At 51.5% G+C, this 17,362-nt stretch overlaps 1 protein-coding gene across 5 annotated transcripts in view; it reads left to right on the forward strand.

The window, feature by feature from the left end:
- Positions 1–17,362, forward strand: part of TMTC4 (transmembrane O-mannosyltransferase targeting cadherins 4) — a 275,681-nt gene that overhangs the window by 197,253 nt on the left and 61,066 nt on the right. For all 5 annotated transcript variants that reach the window (XM_033948831.1, XM_033948832.1, XM_033948833.1 and 2 more), the window contains one exon: positions 13,517–13,719. In XM_033948831.1, the coding sequence (XP_033804722.1) occupies positions 13,517–13,719 (203 nt within the window). The remainder of the gene's footprint in view (positions 1–13,516; positions 13,720–17,362) is intronic.

The following is a 17,362-nucleotide window of genomic DNA, read 5'->3' on the forward strand; positions in this document are numbered from 1 at the left end:
AGGCGCCCAATACCGCTTGTGTTCTTCTTCCTGTCGCTAATGTATTTAAAAAAGGATTTCTCCCCTTTCTTTACCTGCCTAGCTATGTTTTCTTCCATCCGGAGTTTGGCCTCTCTGACTGTCGTTTTAACTTTTCTGGATTTGGCCAGATAGGTTTCTTTAACTTCCGGTCATTGTGATTGTTTGTAGTTAACAAAAGCTTTTTTTTTTTTTTTTTTGCTTTACTAGTTCTGAGATCTCCGCGGAGAATCACTGCGGTCTATTTTTTCTGCATCGTTTGCTCTCGGTTTTAATGTATATGTTGGTTGCTTCTTGCAGGGTAGATTTCAGAGTCGACCATAGTTCCTCTACATTGTCCGTCGTGCTTTGGTTTTGCAGCACTTGGTAGACGTAGTCCCCCATGTTCTGAAAGCTAGTTCCTTTAAAATTTAGGACCTTAGTCGATGGATCCTTTCTTGAGGTGGAGCCAAACCATGTTGTGATCGCTGGATGCCAAGGTGTCTCCTTTCCGATACCTCTGTGACACTGTCACCATTGGTGAGCAACAGGTCCAGGATTGCCTGGTCCCTAGTGGGTTCCAATACCATCTCCTTGAGGCGTGCTCCTTGCATGGAGGCTAGTAGTCTCTTGCTGCCGCTGGTTTTAGCTGAAGGTTTGTTCCAGTCCACATTGGGCATATTAAAGTCTCTCACTAGCACTGTATCTCCACGCAGTGTGATGGTCTCAATGTCTTCCATTAGTTCATCGTCTGCATCCTCCTTTTGTCTTGGTGGTCTGTATACAACACCAAGATACAGGCATTTGTTATTGCCCCTGGCAAGGTTCACCCAGAGGGATTCTCCCGTATACTTGATGTCTGTGATTTTAGTAACCTTGATGTCATCTCTAATGTACAGAGCTACCCCTCCTCCTGATTTGCCCTCTCTGTCTCGGCGGAGTAAGTTATATCCAGGTATGATCATATCCCATCCGTGGGACTCCGAGAACCACGTTTTTGATATCGCCATTACATCAAGGTCAGCGTTTCTCATTTCCGTTTCCAGTTCCAGTATTTTGTTGCCTAATCTCTGGGCATTAGCATACATAGCTATCCATTCTTCTTTTTGCATGGAGTATTTTCAGACTGAGATAGTTTGTCCCCTTCAATCTCGCCTTCAATCTTGCCATTGTCTCCCTTACTATTGCCTCTGTCTCCTTCAGTGTCCATGCGATTTCTCCCCCCTGGCCCCCTGTCCATGTGATTTTTTTCCCCCTGACCCCAAGATGGAGTCTCCATCTCTCCCTCTGTCCCCCACTCTACCGACTTGAATACTTACCTCAGGTACTAAGTCTGTGCCTCTCGCTCTACCTCCCTCTCTCCCCTTTAGTATTCGCGCGATTACTTACCTCCGAGTTACTTACCCAACTTGTGTGAGAGTGGGTCCCCTCCCCCGGCTCACCTAGTTTAAAGCCTTCCGGAGAAGGTGAGCCAGGCGTTGTCCCTCTTCCGGTTAGGTGCAGACCATCTGGACCCTGCAGTCCCTGAAGTGCCTGTCCGTGGTCTAGGAAGCCGAAGTTCATCTCCTTGCACTATCCCCGTAGCCACTCTTGATTCATTCTTCTCTGACTCTTCCTTTGTCTCTTACCGGTAGAATGGAGAAGAAGGCCACCTGCGCTTCCAGTTGCTTCAGTTTCTCTCCTAGGGCTTTAAAGTCTTTCTGTATCTTCTCTGGTGAGTTCCTGGCGGTGTCGTTTGTCCCAACGTGGATGAGGAGCATTGGGTAATGGTCTTGGGGCTTGATTATTTTTCCAATGCAGGTGGTTACATCCCGGATCTTGGCTCATGGTAGACAACAGATCTCTCTTGCTTGTGAATCTGGTCTGCATACCGGTCCCTCGGTTCCCTGCAGCATAGAGTCTCCAATGGCGACCACTCTGCGCTTCTTGGGGGGGTGCTGATTCATTGCTTCTTGAGTTGGGGTTGTCGTCTGCCGGGTTTCGAGATTACACTCCTGGATGTCTTCCTGAATATCCTCCTGAGTTCTGCTGGCGGGTCTTTCTTGTAGGAGCTGAAATCTGTTGCTCAGGGTGATCTACGGAGTTGATGTGAGGTTGCTGTGCTTGCTTGAAGATAACCAAGAGGAGGACTGCCTTCTGTGTTTGCTTGCAGAGGTGACTAGTTGCCAGGTGTCATCGTCTTGAGTCTCTTCTTGTTTGCTTGCAGAGATGACTAATTGCCAGGTGTCATCGTCCCTAGTCTCTTGTACCCCAGCTGTTACTTCCAATGCTGCATGTCCGTTTGGTTCTGGTGTCTTGAGAATGGACCTATCTTCATGCACTTGCTCAGAGACCTAAGACAGTTCTAGGAGGACTCCATCGATGAATGCCTCACTCTCCCGGATACTTCTTAGCCGCTGCACCTCTTCCCTCAGACTCGTTAGTTCCTGCAGGATGCCTCTGTTGAGCTGTTGCTGGGTGTCTTCTGTCTGCACAGAGATTGAAGTCTTCAGGTGGGGCTCATCTTCGGTCTGTACAGAGATCTTTACCTTCCATCGGGGGGAGGGGGGGTCCTCTTCAGTCTGCACGGAGACTGTGGCTTTCATCTGGATTTCTTCAGCTGCCAGGGAGTTGACTTTGATTGTAGTCTTGGTGCTCCTCGTCTTCCCTGCCATTCCTGGTCCTGTCTTTTCACTTGGGTTTGTACTCCGGTTGTTGTTTGTACTCCGGTTGTTGGTATGTTCTGGTTGGTGTATCTACTTGTGTTGGCTAGTCTGCATGCTGTGTGTTGGTTGGTTTGCCTGCTTGCGTTGGTTAATCTGCCTGCTATGTGTTGGTTAGTTTGCACACTGTGTGCTGTGTGCTGTCTGTTGCTAGCTAGCTATGTGCTGGATGTTAACTTTTGTTCTTGTTCTTACCTTGCTGCGCCCATTAGTCTGTCCACTGTGTGTGTTAGTCTATCCTCTGTGTGTTAACCACCGCTGTGTGCTAGTCTGTCCTCTATGTGGTTTTTTTTTGTTCTTACCTTGCTGCCCCTAGGTGTCCTGTCATCTGCGACTTGGCTCTTCTCAAGGCTCTTCGCTGCCCCGATGTTCCTTCTCCTTCCCTGGCACTAGTTCCGCTTTCTTAGCGCCTCGCTTCTCTGCTCTCCCTCTCCTCTCTGCTCCCTGCTCTGCTGCCTCGCACTTGGGATCCTCGGGATCTTGCCAGGTACTTATGAAATGGGTTGGCCACTGTTGGAAACAGGATACTGAGCTTGCTGGACCTTCGGTGTGTCCCAGTATGGCAAATCTTATGTTCTTATGAGTTGGGCACCATTTTGCCACGATCCAGCCAGACATATAAGATCTTCCCCCAGCATTCCATTGGATAGATCAATCTACCTGCTTTTAAATATCAGCAGCAGTGGGAGAACAACTGCTTTTACATACAAGCAGCAGCGAGACCTACCGCAACCACCAAGAGCCCACAGACCCGATCCTGCCAGGAGTGTGAACTCCTCCCCCTGCAGTCCATTGGAGAGATCAATCTGCCTGCTTTTAAATATCAGCAGCAGTGGAGATCAACTGCTTTTACACCTAAGCAGCAACGAGACCAGCCACAACCACCGAGAGCACACAGACCCGATCCTACCAAGAGTGTGAACTCTTCCCCCCATGCAATCCGCTAAGAAGATCGACTGTCGGCTCCGGGCGGCTTTCCCGCAGAGGAGAGAATCCTACATTCACCGTGGGCCTCATCTGGGGCAGCCTCCTTGGAGCGGCTGGGGCACGGGCAGTGTGTCTGGGAGGGAATGCATGGATGGGAGAACATCGCAGGGGAGGAGACATAGGCATCCTGGGACTGTTTATTTTATTTTTATTTTTCCTCTAACTCTACTTTTCACTTCTCTATTACCCTCCAGGTACTTTAGTTAGATTGTGAGCCTTCGGGACAGTAAGGGAATTTTTCAAGTACCTTTCTTATTTCTAATCTTAATGTATATTTTCTGTAAACCGCTTAGAACCTAACGGATGTAGCGGTATATAAGAAATAAATTACATTACATATAGAATAGTGTTTGACACTGAGATCCACACCAAAATTTAGACATAAGGATTTATGCCAAGTGAAACCTGGTGTACAATCCTCACAACTAACTTAGGTGTGTATCAGTCTTATTCCATAACACTATGCACAAATTCCAATAATGCTCCTGGACTGCCCACCCTTATGGGATCTGCGCAGAAAATTCATGCACACATCTTTATAGAATAGCAACTTTAAAGTTGTGCACATAAATTTCAATTATTAACATTTAGTGCCAATAATTGTTAGCGTCCAATCATTGATACAAATTAAATTTAAATTGCAAATAGGGCACCTGCCCAATTTTGCATATCTGATTTTGAGTACTGTATGTAAAATTAAGGGGGTTAGTGTCTGTGGAGAAAATGCTTACTATATAGGTATTGAAATGACTAGCTTTTCCCTAACAGTGTTACAGAGGATCTGATATGTTAACTTTTACTTTTCACTTACATTGTAAGAATGCAAGGTTGGTTTGCATATGCATTTTAAAAGATGCATTTATACGTCAATTTTTGTTGATTTAGTTGAGCTGGGTTTAACCTTGTTAATCATACACTCCTTCTGAATTAGAGTAAGAGAAGATGCATCTTGTTGACCTGTGATACCCTGCATCCTTCTAGGAAGAGAGAGCAAAGATAATGCCATTTTCATGGAATATTTTTAATTGGCACATTTTATTTGGTAAAACTGTAAAAAAATCTAACCTTTAAATTGCAAAGAAAATGATGTTATCCCAGGACAAGCAGGCATGATATTCTCACATGTGGGTGACGTCATCTACGGAGCCCCGGCGCGGACAGCTTTTCAAGCAAACTTGATTGAAGTTTCAAGTTTGCACACTGCACCACGCATGTGCGTGCCTTCTCGCCCACTAGAGGGCGCATCCCACCTCGTGGTCCTCAGTTCAAATTTTTCCGCGGAGCAAGAAAGCCCTGTGGATCTGAGCTCCAGCGTTTTTGCCTTCTAGCTGCCGCGTTTAGTTTGTTTTTCCCTTCGAATTAGTTCGCGGTACTCTCTTCCTTTCGTTTCTTTTCAAAAAAAAAAAAAAAAAAAGCCTTTCGTTTTTCGTCGGGTTCCGGGGGCTCCCGGAAGCCGTGGCCGCGGGACGTCGGTACATTCCCGGCCTTCTTCTTTTTCTTCGTGGATGTCCCGTCCTGTTACGGGATTCAAAAAGTGCAGCCGGTGTGAGAGGTTGCTTTCCATCACTGACCCTCACCGGTGGTGCATTGTCTGTCTTGGGCCCGAACATCCGACAGACTCGTGTGATCGCTGTGCTACCTTCCAAAACAGGGCCCTCCGTCGCCGTAAGGCAAGAATGGCCGAATTGTTCGCCGCCGACGCGCCGCCTAAGGCCTCAACGTCGGCCTCGGTTTCGGCCCCAGCCTTGACCTCGGCCTCGGCGTCCTCGGGGGCCTCGGCCTCGCCTCGGCCCTCTTCCTCGAACAGGGAGTGTGCCCCGGACCCGGAACTCCCCACCTTCGTGGGGATTCCGGCCTTCCAGGATCTCCTCCGAGCTCTGATCTCATCGGAGCTGTCGGGAGCCCTGGAAGTGTTGCAGCGTGCTGCGGTTCCGGCGGCCTCGACCTCGGCCTGGACGCCTTCCGTCCCGGAGGCCCCGGCCTCGGCTCCCTCGGGAGCCCCGGCCTCGGCGACCTCGGTCTCGGGTACTGGGACCCCGTTCACCTCGGTCTCGGCCCCGCCCCGGACCTCGACCTCGGGGGAACCCCCTGAGCGGAGTGTAAGGCCCAAAGAAAAGTTGCGCAGAGTGCGCCGTCTTTCCTCCTCTTCCTCCGGGTCTTCCAGACACGCCTCGCCCTCGACGCGACCTCGGACGGGGCGTCGATCGAGGAAGTCTAAGCGGCCCCGAGGCTCGCCTCGGCGCGACCGTTCCCTGTCGTTCGGGGGCGAGGCGTTGCAGGTGTCGGAGTTGCGCCTCGACAACCCGAGGCTCCTCCGCTCACCCCATGGTAAGTCCTCCCGGGCCGCCTCGCCGAGGAAACGGGAGAGTGTCCCACGAACCCCTGGGTCCTCACCCAAGGGCTCTGCGAGGAGGACAACTTCCCCTTCCCCCTCGAGGGCCCTCGAGAGGGGATCCTGGGATTCGGGATCGGTTAGGGATCCTCATTATTCCCATGAGGCCTCCCCCCTCTCCTCGGTGGGGCGGTCGAGAACCCCCTCTCCCCAGGCTAGGCCGTCCTCATTTTCATCCTTCGTTCAGGACATGGCCCAAGCCCTGGGGATTGACCTGATGGTAGGCTCTCGGTATTCCAAAGAATTTTTGGAGGAACAGGACCTCCCCATTCTTCCTAGGGAGGTGCCTAGACTCCCTCTCAACAGTGTCCTTCTGCAAACCTGGCTGAAGAACTTGTCAAACCCTCTTACAGTCACGTCTGTGCCTTCAAAAATGGAATCGAAGTATAGGACGATTCCCCCTAAAGGGTTCGATAAGGCGCAGCTCTCACACCAGTCTCTTCTGGTGGAATCTGCTCTTAAAAAATCACAGCCCTCACGGGTCTCTGCGGCGGTTCCACCAGGCAGGGAGGGGCGGACCCTGGACAAGTTTGGCCGCCGCCTCTATTCAAATTCCCTGATGGCCACCAGGGTTCTAAACTACGCCTTCACCTTTTCCTCCTTTTTGCGTGGTATGGTGAAGGACCTTCCTCAATATCGAAACTCGTTACCGGACTCCCAAAGAGCAGGATTCGACAAGTTTATGTCCAACCTGTCTCAATTGCGGTTGTACCTATTCCATGCAGTGTACGACGCCTTTGAGCTGGTTTCGAGGGTGTCGGCCCTCGCGGTGGCCATGCGCCGCTTGGCCTGGCTTCGCACCCTCGACATGGACCCAAACCTGCAGGAACGCCTGGCAGACTTGCCTTGTGTGGGGTCCGAGTTATTCGACGAGTCATTGGATGCGGCGACCAAGCGCTTGTCGGAACAGGAGCGCTCTCTAGCATCCCTGGTCCGCCCCAAACCTAGGCCCCCGCCGCAGAAACCCTTTCGGCCTCCGCCGCGCCGATACCCTCAGAAGTCGACCCCGGCTTTCTCGAGACCGCCTCCGAGACGTCCGTCTCAGCGAGGCAGAGGGGGACAACCCCAAGCCCCGGCGCAGGGCCCTTCTAAGCCAGCGCCTTCCTTTTGACGGGCTGAGCGGACGGGGCGGGTTCCCCTCCGCACTTTCACAGGAACCCCTTCCTATCGGGGGCCGTCTTCGGTCCTTCCGGGAGGCATGGACCGGGATTACCTCAGACGCTTGGGTGCTCCGGATCGTCTCCGAGGGCTACTCGCTCAACTTTGTGTCCTCGCCGCCGGACAGTCCCCCAAGTTTAGTCCCCTGCAACCGTTCGCAGCTACCGACCCTTATAACCGAAGCCAAAGCCCTCTTGAAGCTTCGGGCGGTCGAGCCGGTCCCCAAGGACCAGTGGGGTACGGGGTTTTACTCCCGCTACTTCTTGGTCCCAAAAAAGACCGGGGACCTGCGCCCCATACTGGACCTCAGGAAGCTCAACAAATTCCTGGCCCGGGAGAAGTTTCGAATGCTATCTCTCCCGGTTCTGTATCCCCTCTTGGAGGAAGGGGACTGGATGTGCTCCCTCGACCTGAAGGAAGCATACACCCATGTTCCGGTGCACCCCGCCTGTCGAAGATTCTTACGATTCCAGGTGGGGGACCTCCACCTCCAGTACAGGGTACTGCCCTTCGGCCTGGCCGCGTCCCCACGAGTATTCACGAAGTGCATGGTGGTGGTTGCAGCAGCCCTCAGGTCGCGTGGACTTCACGTGTTCCCTTACCTGGACGATTGGCTCATCAAAGCCCCGACCAGGGAGGGGGTTATCTCAGCGACCCGACAGTCTATTGCCTTCCTGCAAACTCTCGGGTTCGAGATAAACTTTCCAAAGTCTCAGTTGAGGCCTTCGCAGTCTCTTCAATTCATAGGTGCGGTGCTGGACACGGTGCGCCTACGCTCCTACCTGCCGACCCAGCGGTTGGAAGCCCTGGTACGGATGAGCCACCAGGTCTCTCAACTGTCGAAGGTGTCGGCCAAGCGCATGATGATGCTGCTGGGCCACATGGCCTCAACGGTACATGTCACGCCGTTTGCGAGACTACATCTGAGGATCCCTCAGTGGACCCTCGCGTCCCAGTGGCGTCAGGAGTGCGACCCGGTGTCTCGCCTCATTTCGGTGACTCCGCCCTTGCGGAAATCGCTGCGTTGGTGGACAGACTCTTCAAATCTGTCCATGGGGCTATTGTTCCGCACTCCGCCTTTTCGCAAGGTCCTGACCACGGACTCCTCGGAGTACGCGTGGGGAGCCCACCTCGACGGTCTTCGCACGCAGGGCCTGTGGTCGACAGAAGACCGTCAGTGTCACATCAACGTGCTAGAGCTGCGAGCCATCTTCCTAGCACTTCGAGCCTTCGTTCACATATTGCAGGACCAGGTGGTCCTCGTCCGCACGGACAATCAGGTGGCAATGTATTATGTGAACAAGCAGGGAGGAACGGGGTCATGGCCCCTCTGCTCCGAAGCTCTTCGCCTCTGGGAGTGGGCGGCCTCCCGGAACATCTTCCTCCGGGCGGCCTACATCCAAGGAGAACGGAATTGCCTGGCGGACAAACTCAGTCGACTTCTGCAACCGCACGAGTGGACTCTACACTCAGCAGTTCTACGCGAGGTCTTCGCTCGCTGGGGAACGCCACAGGTGGATCTGTTTGCCTCTCCGGAGACACACAAACTACCACTATATTGTTCTCGGATGTACTCGCAGGACCGTCTGGAAGCGGATGCCTTCCTACTCGACTGGGAAGGGAGGTTCCTGTATGCATTCCCTCCGTTCCCTCTGATCATGCGAACGTTGGTACACCTAAAATCGTCCACGGCCACGATGATTCTCATAGCACCTCGGTGGCCGCGTCAGCACTGGTTCTCCCTGCTGCTCCAGCTCAGTGCCAGAGAGCCTCTTCCCCTGCCTGTCTCTCCTTCTCTGCTGTCTCAGAGTCAAGGATCCATGTTACATCCCAATCTGCAGTCATTGCACCTGACAGCCTGGTTTCTTGTTCCCTGACTCCTCCGGACCTGTCTCAATCGGTGAAGGAGGTGTTGGAAGCCTCCCGCAAGATCTCGACGAGGCTTTGCTATGCGCAGAAATGGACCAGGTTTTCCACCTGGTGCTCAGTCTTTTCACCTGGATCCGGTATCAGTTCCGGTATCCTCGGTTTTAGAATATTTGTTTCATTTGTCGCGCTCCGGCTTGAAAACCACTTCGGTGCGGGTTCACCTCAGTGCGATTTCCGCTTTCCACCAACATCTGGAGGGACGCCCTCTGTCACTCCATCCCTTGGTGACACGCTTCATGAAAGGGTTACTCAGGGTTTGTCCCCCTCTTAAGCCTCCGTCTCTCGTGTGGAATTTGAATGTGGTTCTGGCTCAACTGATGAAACCCCCTTTTGAGCCACTCAACAAGTCCCTCTTGAAATTTCTGACTTGGAAGGCGGTGTTTCTAATTGCCCTCACCTCCGCCAGGCGGATCGGGGAGTTGCAAGCCTTGGTTGCGGACCCTCCTTTCACTGTCTTTCATCACGACAAGGTGGTTCTCCGCACCCATCCTAAGTTTTTACCTAAAGTTGTTTCTGACTTCCACCTCAATCAGTCCATTGTCCTTCCTGTGTTCTTCCCGAAGCCCCACTCCCATCCTGGCGAGACCGCGCTTCACACGCTTGACTGTAAGAGGGCGTTGGCATTTTACCTTCAACGCACCAGGCCTCATCGGAAGGTTCCTCAATTGTTTTTGTCCTTCGATCCCAATCGATTAGGGCATCCAGTTTCCAAGCGCACTCTGTCTAACTGGTTGGCCGCTTGCATTTCCTTTTGCTACGCTCAGGCTGGCCTTCCTCCCCCGGGTCGAGTCACGGGGCACAAGGTCCGAGCGATGGCAGCTTCGATAGCTTTCCTCCGATCCACTCCGATGGAGGACATATGTAAGGCTGCCACTTGGTCTTCGGTTCATACATTCACCTCTCATTACTGTCTGGACACTTTATCCAGGAGTGACGGCCGGTTTGGCCAGTCAGTTTTGCAAAATCTGTTTTCCTAAATTGCCATCCTCCCACCTGCCCTTTTTTGGTTAGCTTGGAGGTCACCCACATGTGAGAATATCATGCCTGCTTGTCCTGGGATAAAGCACAGTTACTTACCGTAACAGGTGTTATCCAGGGACAGCAGGCATATATTCTCACAACCCGCCCGCCTCCCCGGGGATGGCTTCCTTGCTAGTTATGGAACTGAGGACCACGAGGTGGGATGCGCCCTCTAGTGGGCGAGAAGGCACGCACATGCGTGGTGCAGTGTGCAAACTTGAAACTTCAATCAAGTTTGCTTGAAAAGCTGTCCGCGCCGGGGCTCCGTAGATGACGTCACCCACATGTGAGAATATATGCCTGCTGTCCCTGGATAACACCTGTTACGGTAAGTAACTGTGCTAGCTGTAGTATAAAATAATTGCATGCTCATTTAGACCCTCTTTTACTAAGCAGCAATAGAGATTTCTAGTGCAGCCCGAGGAACTAAATGCTCTGACACTCATAGGAATTCTATGAGTGTCGGAGATGCATTTGAGAATTTAGGGATGGATTCTGTATAGGATGCCAGTTTCTGCAGCCGCCTAAGAAGCGAATGAGAATCGCACACCAGCGTCCTATACAGAAACGCATCTGCCTTAAGGGACAGATACCCAACCCTGCCTAACCAGCCTGATTCTCTAACCGGCACCCTACGGGAGGGTCCCTTGGGCATCTGAGCCAATCAGAGCCTTAGGCCTCTCCCCGAAGGCCTGCCCTTTTGGAGTGGAGGGCCAGCCAGTCAGCCAGAGGGTGTAAGAATCTCTCTGGCTGGACATTCAATTGAAAAGTACGGAGGGGGTGGGGGTAGAGTTTGGGGTGCGGGATGGGGGCCTGAGCCTTGGGGGGGTTGAGTTTGGGGGGTGGCAGCAGGAAGGAGTAGGCATCTCTCTTGCTCGGCTTGCTTTGGTGGGGGGGGAGGGAGTTCCAGGGCAGGAGGTAGTGGGCATCCCTCCTGTGGCTGAGTTTACATGGGGGTTCTGGTAAGACTGAGTGGGCCTCCCTCCTGCCTACCGACTTCATGAGGGAGGATACAGCCACAGCCACTCAGCTGATCACGGCAGGGAGAGTTCCTTGCTGCAATAAGCTCAGCGACTGCGTCTATTTGAAATATTGGCCAGCATTTTGCTGGCCTACATTTCAGGCGTCTTATCGTGGCCCTAGGGAGAGGCCTAGGGCCACTTAATCTCTTCCAAGGCCACTTACAGACAAAACCATGCCCATGCACAGTCTATGGTGAGCTTAAGTGTCCCAACGTATTTCTCTAAACCCACAACAGATGCCTACTGTGTAGGCGGTCTGCCTCAGGTTTTGTTTGTTTTTACAAAACATGCATCCTGATTAGCTGATTAGACAGCAATAGGATACCTAATACTGCCTGAAATCAGGATGCCATTTATAGAATTTGCCCCATGGAGGGGCATAATAAAAAAAAAACATCTAAGTCCCCTTTTGGCCTAAGGCCTTAAAAGTTGAAAGTAGAAGCAGGGAAAATGTCCATAATAAAAAAAAAGTCCAAATGGAGGTTTTGTTTGATAATGGCCTGCTTCTACATTCAGCTGTTTAAACGCCCAGATCCCCACGACGTCTACACTTATACCCCCACGACGTCTACACTTATACCCCATAATGAACCAAAAAAACGCCTAAGCCCCAAACGTCCAACACAAGGGCTTTTAGGCGAAGGAGGAGCCAGTCCTTCACCTAAAAGCTGGATTCTGTAACCGGTGTGTCAAAAACAACACCGGTTACAGAATGCACACCAACAACCCCCCCCCCCCCCCCGACAACATCGGGGCAAGAGGGAGCCCAAGCCCTCCTGCCCTGTGATCGCTGACCCCCCGATTACGGGGCAGGAGGGAGCCCAAGCCTCTTGCCCCGCGGCACCAACGACCCCCCCCCCCGACGATATCGGGGCAAGAGGGAGCCCAAGCCGGCCCATGTGCCTAAGGCCCCGCTCACAGGAGGGGCCTAAGACTCCCGGGCCTATTCTGATTGGCACAGGCGCCTTAGGCCCCACCTGTGGGCAGGGTTTCAGCTGCCTGGGCCAATCCGGCCCCATTTTGGAGCCGGTTGGCCTGCCGGACGGGCGGGCTTGGCATCCGTCCATCCGGCCAACATTTCAAAGGCATGGAGGTGGGATTGGGGGTGGGGGGGTCGTGGGGTCGGCGGGGGGTCGCGGGTTGGTGGGGGGGCCGATCGGGGGTTCGAGGGGGGTGGTTGTTAGGGGGGTTGTGTCGAGGGCAGGAGGGCCTGGGATCCCTCCTACCCGTATTGTAGTGGGGGGTGGGGGTAGGGGGTCTGCCTGGGCAGGAGGGGTTGGGCTCCCTCCTGCCCCGATATCGTCGGGGGGGGTCGTCGGTGCCGCGGGACAAGAGGGCTTGGGCTCCCTCTTGCCCCAATATCATCGGGGGGGGCGTCGGTGCCGCGGGGCAAGAGGGTTTGAGCTCCCTCTTGCCCCGATATCGTCGGGGGGTGCCACAGGTGCCCGGGGCAGGAGGGCTTGGGTTCCGTCCTGCCCGACCGTAATCAGGGGGGGTTTAGCGATCGCGGGACAGGAAGGCTTGGGCTTCCTCTTGCCCTGATGTTGTCGGGGGTGGGTGATGTATTGTGGCAAGAGAGATGCCTCATCTCCCCTACCGCGATGCCATCACTCCTCTACCCGAACTGCCGCAACACACAGCAGGAGAGATAGGGCATCTCTCCTGCCGCAGGTCGTGGCAGTTCGGGTAGAGGAGTGATGACATCGTGATAGGGAAGATGAGGCATCTCTCCTGCCGCGATCATTGCTGTAGGGGGTAGGCAGGTTGCTGGGGCCACTGAGTTGATCGCAGCAGCCACGATCAGCTCAGCGGCCCCTTTTTCAGCACTTAGACCTGTTTTGACTTCGTCTAAGTCAAAAACGTATAAGTGCCTTAGGCAACCTGCCTAAGGTTTTGGTTATACCTGCTGCACGCCTAGGTGTAGGTCGGCCCTCCTCCCGCCCACCGCCCGCCCTTTCCCCTACTCTAAACACGCCTTTTTTCTCTTTGTGCGTTTAGTGGCAGGGGAAAGGCCTAAGCTAGTTTTAGATACGTCTAAAACTAGCTTTGATTATGGGTACTTGGACGATCAGGCTTTTTGATTGTCCAAGTAGCCATTTAGGACACTTTTTAGACGTTTTTTTAAAAATTATGAACCCACTAGTGTCCCCAGGAGGGAGGGGGGGTTAGATAGAGGTGAAATAGTTAAATTTAAATAATTGATATTCTACAAATTCATACTTTTCTTTTTAATAATATACTTTCAAGTTAAAATCTATGTTTTTTTTGCAGGCTAGTATCAAATAAATGTTTCTTTCTTTAACCTACAGGTTATAAACTATAATTACTACTATTCATTGAATGCATGGTTGCTACTGTGTCCCTGGTGGCTATGTTTTGATTGGTCAATGGGCTGCATACCTCTTATTAAATCAGTCGACGAATGGAGAATAATTGCACTAGTAGCACTTTGGTTTTGCTTAATTGGCCTGATATACCAAGCTCTGTGCTCTGAGGACAGCCATAAAAGAAGGTAAGAGACTGTGTTCAACCTTAAATCTCTCATAAGAACATAAGAATTGCCTCTGCTGGGTCAGACCAGTGGTCCATCGTGCTCAGCAGTCCGCTCACGCGGCGGCTCTCTGGTCAAAGACCAGCACCCTAACTGAGACTAGCCCTGCCTGCGAATGTTCTGGTTCAGCAGGAACTTGTCTAACTTTGTCTTGAATCCCTGGAGGGTGTTCTCCCCTATGACAGAGCGTTCCTGTTTTCCACCACTCTCTGGGTGAAGAAAAACTTCCTTATGTTCATAAGGAATCTATCCACTTTCAATTTTAGAGAGTACCCTCTCATTCTTCCTACCTTGGAGAGGGTGAACAACCTGTCCTTATCTACCAAGTCTATTCCCTTCAGTACCTTGAATGTTTCAATCATGTCCCCTCTCAATCTCCTCTGTTCGAGGGAGAAGAGGCCCGGTTTCTCGAATCTTTCGCTATACGGCAACTCCTCCAGCCCTTTAACCATCTTAGTCGCTCTTTTCGGGACCCTTTCGAGTAGTACTGTGTCCTTCTTCATGTACGGAGACCAGTGCTGGACGCAGTACTCCAGGTGCACCATAGCCCGGTACAGCAGCATGATAACCTTCTCCGATCTGTTCCTGATCCCCTTCTTTATCATTCCTAGCATTCTGTTTGCCCTTTTCACCGCTGCCACACATTGCATGGATGGCTTCATCGACTTGTTGATCAGAACTCCCAAGTCTCTTTCCTGGCAGGTCTCTCCAAGTACCGCCCCAGACATTCTGTATTCGTGCATGAGATTTTTGTTACCGACATGCATCACTTTACATTTATCCACGTTGAACCTCATCTGCCATGTTGATGCCCATTTCTCGAGTCTGATTATGTCACGTTGCAGATCATAGCAATCCCCCTGTGACTTAACTACTCTGAATAACTTTGTATCGTCCGCAAATTTAATCACCCTTGATTCCATGGCTCGCAATTTTCCGAAGTAGTCGTTCATGCGGAACCTTGTCGAACACCTTCTGAAAATCCAGATATACAATGTCGACCAGGTCGCCCTTGTCTATCTGCCTGTTTACTCCCTAAAAGAAGTGCAGCAAGTTCGTCAAACACGATCTGCCTTTGCTAAAACCGTGCTGACTGCTCCTCATCAGCCCATGTCCGTCAAGATGATCAATGATGCGGTCCTTTATCAGCACCTCTACCATCTTTCCCAGTACCGAGGTCAGTCTCACCAGTCTGTAGTTTCCGGGACTCCCCTCGAACCTTTCTTGAAGATCGGCATAACATTCGCCACCTTCCAGTCTTCCGGAATCTTTCCCGATTTGATCGACAGATAGGTTATTAGTTGAAGCAGTTCAACTATGGATCCTTTCAGTTCCTTCATGACCCTCGGATGGATGCCATCCGGTCCCGGGGATTTATTGCTCTTAAGCCTATCAATCTGCCTACACACCTCCTCTAGACTGACCATCAATCCTATGAGCTTTCTGTCTTCATTTCCAGCATATAGCCAGATGGGTTCTGGTATGCTGTGTAAATCTTCTTCGGTAAATACAGACATAAAAAATGTGTTCAGTTTGTCGGCGATTGCTTTGTCCTCCTTTAGCGCTCCCGCAAGGTTCTGCATGAACGACTACTTTGGCAAATTGCGAGCCATGGAATTGAGTGTGAAATACTCACGTGAATTAAAAACTGGCTGGAGCATAGGAAATGGAGTGGGGGTAAGTGGACAATACTCATACTAGAAGAGCATCACTAGAGTGCCGCAGGGCTCGGTGCTTGGACCCGTGCTCTTCAACATCTTTATAAATGATCCGGACATTGGTACGACGAGTGAGGTGATTAAATTTACGGACGATATGAAGTTATTCAGAGTAGTGAAGACACAGGGGGATTGCGAAGATCTTCAACGTGACATAATGAAGCTCGAGAAATGGGCATCAACATGGCAAATTAGGTTCAACATGGATAAGTGTAAAGTGATGCATGTCGGTAATAAAAATCTCATGCACGAATACAGAATGTCTGGGGCGGTACTTGGAGAGACCTCCCAGGAAAGGGACTTGGGAGTTCTGATCGACAAGTCGATAAAGTCATTCACACAATGTGCGGTGGCTGCGAAAAGGGCGAACAGAATGCTAGGAATGAACAGATCGGAGAAGGTTATCATGCCGCTGTACTGGGCCATAGTGTGCCCTCATCAGCACTGGTCGCCGTACATGAAGAAGGACATGGTACTACTCAAAAGGGTCCAGAAAAGAGCGACTAAGATGGTTAAAGGGTTGGAGGAGCTGCCGTACAGCGAAAGATTAAGGAAACTGTGCCTCTTCTCCCTCGACCAGAGGAGATTGAAAGGGGACATGATCGAAACATTCAAGGTACTGAAGGGAATAGACTTAATAGATAAAGACAGGTTGTTCACCCTCTCCAAGGTAGGGAGAACGAGAGAGCACTCTCTAAAGTTGAAAGGGGATAGATTCCGTACAAACGTAAGGAAGTTCTTCTTCACCCAGAGAGTGGTGGAAAACTGGAACGCTCTTCCGTAGTCTGTTATAGGGGAAAACACCCTCTAGGGATTCAAGACAAAGTTAGACAAGTTCCTGGTGAACAAGAGCGTACACAGGTAGGGCTAGCCTCAGTTAGGGCGCCAGTCTTAGACCAGAGGGCCGCCATGTGAGCGGACTGCTGGGCATGATGGACCACTGGTCTGACCCAGCAGCAGCAATTCTTAAGTTCTTATTCCACAGTCATCCAACGGTCCCTCTCTCATTTAAGTTTGAGCCCTTAGTATTATTTTGTTACATTTAATACTGATAATGTACGCCCCCCCCCCCTTTACTGAGCCACAGTAGAGGTTTCTACTGTTGCACAGAGCACTAAATGCTCTGACACTGCTCTGACACTCATTATGAGTGATGGAGCAACGTCAGAGCATTTAGTGCTTCGGGCCACAGTACAAACCACTACTGTGGCTTAGTAAAAGGGTGGGTGGGGAGTAAGTTATGTTGAACCAATATCTAGCAAATGTGTTTCAAATACAGTAAATATTTATAGATATTAAATTTTTATCCCCTTTTAGACAAATCATCCTTTGCTGACTAATCATAAGGAAACCTGTAGAAAGGAAATATGGATGGTTGCTTTCTTACTTCTCTTTTGGTTTTTTGAGATCCTTAACATTGTAGGTGGTAAAAATGTCATATGTGGTCAGAATGGAATATAATTTTTGTTGTCATTTCACAAAGTGTAGCTTGAAAATAATTCATATGGTGCTCCCCCAGGGTCCTAGGCAGTGTTCTAAGGCAGGGGCGCCAGTAGCTCGCCAAGGCAAAGTGAGTCGATCACCCAGGATCTAATCAGTCTTCCTCTCCCCAACGTCAATTCTGCAGTCGGAGAGGAAGTTCAGGCCAGCCAATCGCTGCCTGGCTGGGCGGAACTTCCTCTCCGACGGCAGAATATACATCGGGGAGAGGAAGACTGATCGGCCCGAAGCAGGGAGAGCATGCGTCGGCGTCGGCTTTGGGGCCTGTTATCCATTGGTTTGTCTTGTTCCCCGATGGCAGCGGCAGTGGCTTGGGGAACGGCAGGGAGAAAGAAAGAAAGGGGGCAGGCAGGGAAACAGAAGGAAAGAAGAGAAACAGAAAAAAA

This window comes from Geotrypetes seraphini, chromosome 6, assembly GCF_902459505.1.
Source record: "Geotrypetes seraphini chromosome 6, aGeoSer1.1, whole genome shotgun sequence".
In the NCBI taxonomy this organism is placed as follows: domain Eukaryota; kingdom Metazoa; phylum Chordata; class Amphibia; order Gymnophiona; family Dermophiidae; genus Geotrypetes; species Geotrypetes seraphini.